The following is a 6685-nucleotide window of genomic DNA, read 5'->3' on the forward strand; positions in this document are numbered from 1 at the left end:
CCTCCTTGGCCCTAGTTTGCCTTCCTTTGTACCCTCATTTGGTGTTTCTGAGCTTGTCACCATGGGAATTCCTACCCTGGTCAGCAATGCCATTAAACTCGTACCACCTTCTATTATCTGTAGTGTTTTGTAATTCCTGATAGTCTTATCTTGGCAGAGGCACCACATGGCAGGGTCAGCCATCTGTGCGCACACATTAACAGCTGGCCCAATGGAGCTTCACTCTTAGAGGACCTTGAGAAACTCTGGGATTTGGCCAGTAGAAACCTCACAAAGCTTTACACGGAGAAGCAGCAAGTCCTTTCTTGGGGGCGGAATAACCCCAAACACAAGGGCCGACTGGGACCTGGACCACTCAGGAGTGACCCTGAGGAGAAGGGCCTGGGCGTTACAAGGGATGCCATCTGAGCCAGTGGGGCATGCTCACCACGAGTAAGGCCAACTGCATACAGGGCTGCATTGGGGGGAGCATGGCCACCCAGACAAGGGAGTTATCATCCCCCTTGCATCAGCACGGGTGTGGCCACATCCAGGCTCATGTGTCTGCATGTGGGGCTCCCGGTTGTGGAGGAAAGAGGAGGAACTGGAGAGGCTCCAGAGGAGATCTGCCAGGATGGGGTGTGGGGGCTGTGTGGAGAAGTTGAGGGACCTGGGCTTCTGTACCTTTTGAAGTGGAGGCTCAGTCACTATAGTGGTAGCCTTCAACTGCTTGAAGGGTGGTTTCAGAGATGATGGAGCTTTTTTTGGTAGTGGGAAGAGAAGGAAACCTCCACAAAGTGCTGCTTGGAAGGTTCAGACTGGAGGTGTTGAAAAAGAAAGGTCACTCAAAGGGTATCCTTGTGGTGCAAAAGGTCGCCCAGAGGGAGACTGGATCAGCCCATGGCTTTGTGTTTCAAGGAAGAGCCAGTGAGGATGGAGAGCCATCAGTGAAGGTATAGAAATGCCAGGGTGAGAGCTGGTGGTAAAGGAAGATGGGTGTCTGTAGCTTGGAAGGCAAGAGGTGCAGGCATGGGGCAGTGTAAGACAGCCTGCAGTCGAGATGGGCAAGGGCTCTGGCAAGACTGAAAGGCCCAAAGGAACCAAGGTCTTTGTCCCCTTGGCTATGGCAGTGACCTCTGTCGCTGAGGCTTTCAGGCAGAAACTTTATTTTGAGTCTCTGGACTTCGTTGCTTCCTCGCCCCCGCTTGGGGATGCCAGGAGGTGTTGCACAGTTTTTCGACACTTGGCACTGCTCCCCCTCACATCCCACTGCCCCCAGGAAGAGCCCTGAGCCACGTGTGAGGGACAGGATCTGCCTTGCCAGGGCCTGGGGAACAGGGCTTGGCCTTGCTGCTTGCTGATAAACTAAGGGGTTTCTCTGCATTACAGCCACCTGCCCAGTGCCTTTGCCTCCCTGCAATCACAGCCTCCAACTGTCTGCTTTAACGAGTCCCTGGGAAGGCTTTGTCAGTAATGGCCCTCACTGGGGCTCATTAATGCTTCAAGGTACTTTGGGTTTTGTTCTGACTTGGACTTCTTGAGAGGGTTGTTCAATCTTCTCTCAGCATCTGAGGATCATGGACTCAGCCCCAAACACACCATGGGGCTCGTTAAAATACAAAAAGCCCTAACAAGCTCTTTCTCTTCCTGTAATTTTCTTTAAGTCTTCAAGACTTGTACAGCTAATTGGAGTTTTTTCATAGTGGAGTTAAGGAGGAAGATTTCAGACCGTACCTAATAAAAATGACTTTTTTTAATTTAAAGCCTATATTTTATTAATTTTCAGTTTGAAGAAGAGGTAATAGAAGCCTACTCCAACTGATGTTGATGCAGAGTGTCTCCTCAGGAGGTCTGGAGAGGAAGAAAGAGCAGTCCCCTGAGGCCTGACACTGTACGGACAACTTTGCTCCTCACCTCCCCAACCCCAACATTTCTGTCATTGGCCACCTGGGACTGACATCACTGTTCTTGCATCAGACTTCTCCACTGATCTCTGCAGCTGGATGGTACAGCTCCTTTGCACCATCTCCCACCTGCTCTCCTTAGAGACCTGGCTGCACACACATACAGAAGGCTTTTCCAATTTGTAAGGAGAGAAAATTAAAGCATGATCAGTCTTCATAAACAATAAACACGCTCCACAACCATATGCTAAGTACAAGCTGCCTCTAATGAGGTGGCCTCTCTACAAGGGATAATCTTATCAGAAATGTTTTAGATGGCTACAAAAAGATAGATATGAACAGAATTCAAGAGACAGCTAAAGAGACAATTAGACTGCTGAAAGACAGGCAAGCTTCTAGCTACCTGAAGATCAAGACAGCTGCATAGGTGAGAGGCATCTGAATGAACAAGGAGTAAGGGGAGGGAAAAACTGGAGAATAAGGGAAAGGGCTTTTGTCTAGGCAGTCTGCATCTGAAAAGATGACGTTAGAAATGGTCATTGTATCAGGACAGGTGAAAATGTATGAAAGAGAAATTAAATACACAGTATAGAAGGCAGAATAGTGGTAATGAAGTGACACTGGAAGATTGATATTTCTTTGGAATATCCCTTTTGAAAGGTCACGGGATTGCTAGATGTCTCTTGGGAGTGAGGACAAGCCAATGTTGCAGCCATCTTTGAAAGAGGCCAAAAGCGCAACCCCGGGAACCCCAGGCTGTACAAGCTCACTTGGGGGAGGAGTGAGCCTTCCCATGAGGGCTCTTGGGTGACATTGCTGGGCACCTCAAAGAGCAGAAGGTGTCCAAATGCAGTCAGCATGGATTATCCAAGGGTAAATCCTGCCTCACCAACCTGATGGCCTTCCTGATGAAGGAACTGCTTTTATGCACGAGGGGACAACAGTGGATGTCATTTACCTCCACTCCAGCAAGACTTTTGGCATGGTCTCCCTCGATATCCTGGTACCCACGTTAGGCCACTACAGTCTGGATGGGTCGACAAACAGATGGGTGAAACCCCATTGGAGGATGAGGCTGAGAGAGCAGTGGAGAAGGGGTCATACCCTACCTGGAGGCCAGTGGGCCATACTGGGGCATTGTGGGGCAGCACAGGGGACTCTCCTGAGCCCTGTGCAGTTTAACACCTGTATCCATGACCCAGAGGAGGCAACTGTCACCACATCTGTGGATGGCACTAAATTGGGAGGACCATTCCTGTGCCCTAGGGATGCCATTCAGGGCAAACCTGACAGGCAGAAGGACTGTCCCATCAGGAATTTCAGGAGATAGAAGATGGACCATGTCCTGTGCCTGGGACAGCCCAACAGCCTGCAGTTGCAGGGCCTGAGGACTGCCTGGCTGGGGAGCAGCTGTGCAGAAAAGGCCCATGGTCTCCCTCGATAGCCTTGTACCCACGTTAGGCTATTATAGCCTGGTACAACCTGGTAGCAAAGGCAGCCAGCAGTGTCCTGGAGTCTCACCAAAAGAGCGAGGGCAGTGATTTTCTCCCCCTGCTCATCGCTCCTTAGACCACTGTACGCAACCGTGTCCATTTTTTGGCCCCCACTGGGGAAGGGGAGGAAGGAGGGAGTGCCTGTGGGGCTGCTGGGCTCTTGGCCAGAGATCACCAGCACAGCGAGGGAGGTGTTGGTAACTGGCAGCAAGTTGAGTGGGGAGCCACTGAGCTGCTGAGGGGCTGGAGCAGTTGCCTGGGAGGAGAAAGTGGAGGAAAGGGCCTTGTTCAATGTCCAGAAGGGAAGGCCTTGGGAACCTCATCGTGACCTGCCAGTCCCCATGGGGAGGTTTTCAGGAACATGAAACCGGTCTTGTAATGGTATTGCTTGGCAGGAGAATAATAGGCAATAGGCAGTTGTTGAAATGAGGAAGTTTCTGGCCAGAGATAAGGCAATGAGATATCTGCAGAGCATGGGGTGATTTGGGTTGTAAAGAGAATGTAAACCAATCCTCTGACTTGGGATCTCACTCAATGGAAATGTTCAATATTTGTCATAACCAGGCCACGAGCATGTGATCTAGCTGGAGCTGTCTGAGAATGGGCTTGGTTGAGAGACCAACTGTGGCAAAAGCTGTGGATTTTGGTGTGAAACGAGTGTCAGTAGGAAATGACTTTCCATTGTATTAATAATGGCAATGGGGTTAAGTATGACTGAGCCCCAGAGGAGGATGGGGGTGACCATGCAGCAAAGGTCCCTCCTGAGGGCTGTGGTGTATGGCCAGAGATGGAAATGGCCAGTGTGTGGGACTGGTCTGTGAAAATTTTCCAGAGTCCTGGCCCTGGGGGTCCTCAGGCAGCTCCTGCAGCTCTCCAGTCTCCCTTCCCTGTGCCTGCCGAGTCCCCACTGACTTCCATGGCAGTGCAGAGTCCTTCTTCGTAGATACATCAATTTAGAGCTTTACTTTTGGAGGACTTTTTGCCCTTGACGACGTTTCACCTTCTGAGTCTGCATTCATTCCAACCCCACCTGAGTTATGTGATGAATCCCCATCCTCTCCTGTCCCCTCCAAATTAATTTCCAGAGAGTCTGGTACATGCCATCAGTCCTGTCAGACATGAAGCAACCTGAGGTAATAATGAGGAGCTGATGGACCATCTCCACTGCCATTGAACACCAAGAAGAGAGCCTTTAAATCAGAACTTTTGATCCAATGGAACCCAGTGTTACCATGCGCTTAACCTCAAAACCACTGAGAACACAAGGAGAAGAGAAATTTTAAAAGGCCAATTCCTTGGACATTTTCTTGGAAGCAACCTTGGAGGAAGAGCCCAGCCTTCAGTCATTGCACCCAGGAGATCACCTTTAATAGAAGAGCTGCAATCTGACAGGCCACATTTGACACAGTATTGTGCAAGGGTCAGACACAACAGGATCAAACCTCCACAAAAGGAGGATAAACCCAGAAAATTATCTCTCCATAGAATTATCACGAGTGAAAAAAACAGACTCTTTGCCTGGGAAACATGTAGAGGAGCAGAGGCAGGTTATTGTCAGGGAAACAGCACCCGTTGGATCAGTTTCCATAAGGCGCCCTTGAGCTCCCGGTTTCTCATGCTGTAGATGAGGGGGTTCACTGCTGGAGGCACCACCGAGTATAGCACTGCCACCACCAGATCCAGGGATGGGGAGGAGATGGAGTGGGGCTTCAGGTAGGCAAACGTGCCAGAAGTGACATACAGAGAGACCACAGCCAAGTGAGGGAGACACGTGGAAAAGGCTTTGTGCCTTCCTTGCTCTGAGGGGATCCTCAGCACGGCCCTGAAGATCTCCACATAGGACAGCACAATGAAAACAAAGCACACGAAGACCACAAAGACACTAACCACAAGAAGCCCAATCTCCCTGAGGTAGGAGTGTGAGCAGGAGAGCTTGAGGATGTGGGGGATTTCACAGAAGAACTGGTCCATGGCATTGCCTTGGCAGAGGGGGAGTGAAAATGTATTGGCCATGTGCAGGAGAGAATTGAGAAATGCACTGCCCCAGGCAGCTGCTGCCATGTGGACACAAGCTCTGCTGCCCAGGAGGGTCCCGTAGTGCAGGGGTTTGCAGATGGCAACATAGCGGTCATAGGCCATGATGGTGAGGAGAAAATACTCTGCTGAAATCAAAAATACAAACAGAAAGACCTGGGCAGCACATCCTGAGTAGGAGATGTCCCTGGTGTCCCAGAGGGAATTGGCCATGGATTTGGGGACAGTGGTGGAGATGGAGCCTAAGTCAAGAACAGAGAGGTTGAGGAGGAAGAAGTACATGTGGGTGTGGAGGCGGTGGTCACAGGCTATGGCAGTGATGATGAGGCTGTTGCCCAGGAGGGCAGCCAGGTAGATGCCCAGGAAGAGGCAGAAGTGCAAGAGCTGCAGCTCCCGCTTGTCTGCAAATGCCAGGAGGAGGAACTGGGTGATGGAGCTGCTGTTGGTCATCTGCTGCCTCTGGGCATGGAGGACTGTACTAGAGGAAAAAGACAGCGAAAAGTTAGGAGAGATTTCTCTGAGCAAAATAAAAGACATTTCTCATAGAACCCCTCCTCCCAAAATGTCTCTCTCTCCATTCAGGAAGGTCTTTGGCAGGTCCCTTTCATAAGCTCTGGTTGGTGCTGGCTGAGGGTGCCCCAGGGAGCAGGAGGCTCTGCTGTGGGCTCTGCAGGACTCAGTCCTGCCCTACAGCAGTAGGAAAACAGGAACTCAGAGTGACTGCACATTAAATCCACTCATGATATCACAGACGTTTTCAGCATTGTCACTTCAGAATCACTCTACTGCAGAGCAGAAAAAATGGGAAATTTGTTTTCCTAGAATCATAGAATCGTTAAGGTTGGAAAAGACCCTTTAGATCATCGACTCCAACCGTTAACCTAGCGCTGTCAAGTCCACCACTAAACCATGTCCCGAAGCACCACATCTACCCATCTTTTAAATACCTCCAGGGATGGAGACTAAACCACTTCCCTGAGCAGCCTGTGCCAATGCCTGACTACCCTTTCGGTGAAGAAGTTTTTCCTAATACCCAACCTAAATCTGCTGTGGCACAGCTTGAGGCCGTTTCCTATCATCCTATCACTTGCTACTTGGGAGAAGAGACTGACCCCCACCTCGCTACAACCTCCTTTCAGGTAGTTGTAGAGAGCAAGGTCTCCCCTCAGCCTCTTCTTCTCCAGGCTGAGCACCCCCAGCTCCCTCAGCTGCTCCTCACCAGCCTTGTGCTCCAGACCCTTCACCAACTTCGTTGCCCTTCTTTGGACACGCTCC

At 50.6% G+C, this 6685-nt stretch overlaps 1 protein-coding gene across 1 annotated transcript; it reads right to left on the minus strand.

The window, feature by feature from the left end:
- Positions 1-4930: 4930 nt before the first annotated feature.
- LOC309603438 (olfactory receptor 14J1-like) lies at positions 4931-5860 on the minus strand (the record flags this gene model as incomplete). Its single annotated transcript, XM_082338289.1, has 1 exon — positions 4931-5860. The coding sequence occupies one exon, from the start codon at positions 5858-5860 to the stop codon at positions 4931-4933; it is 930 nt and encodes a 309-aa protein (XP_082194415.1).
- Between the last annotated feature and the right edge of the window lie 825 nt (positions 5861-6685).

Source organism: Platalea leucorodia (genome assembly GCF_965183815.1).
Source record: "Platalea leucorodia genome assembly, contig: HAP1_HAP1_SCAFFOLD_90, whole genome shotgun sequence".
In the NCBI taxonomy this organism is placed as follows: Eukaryota; Metazoa; Chordata; class Aves; order Pelecaniformes; family Threskiornithidae; genus Platalea; species Platalea leucorodia.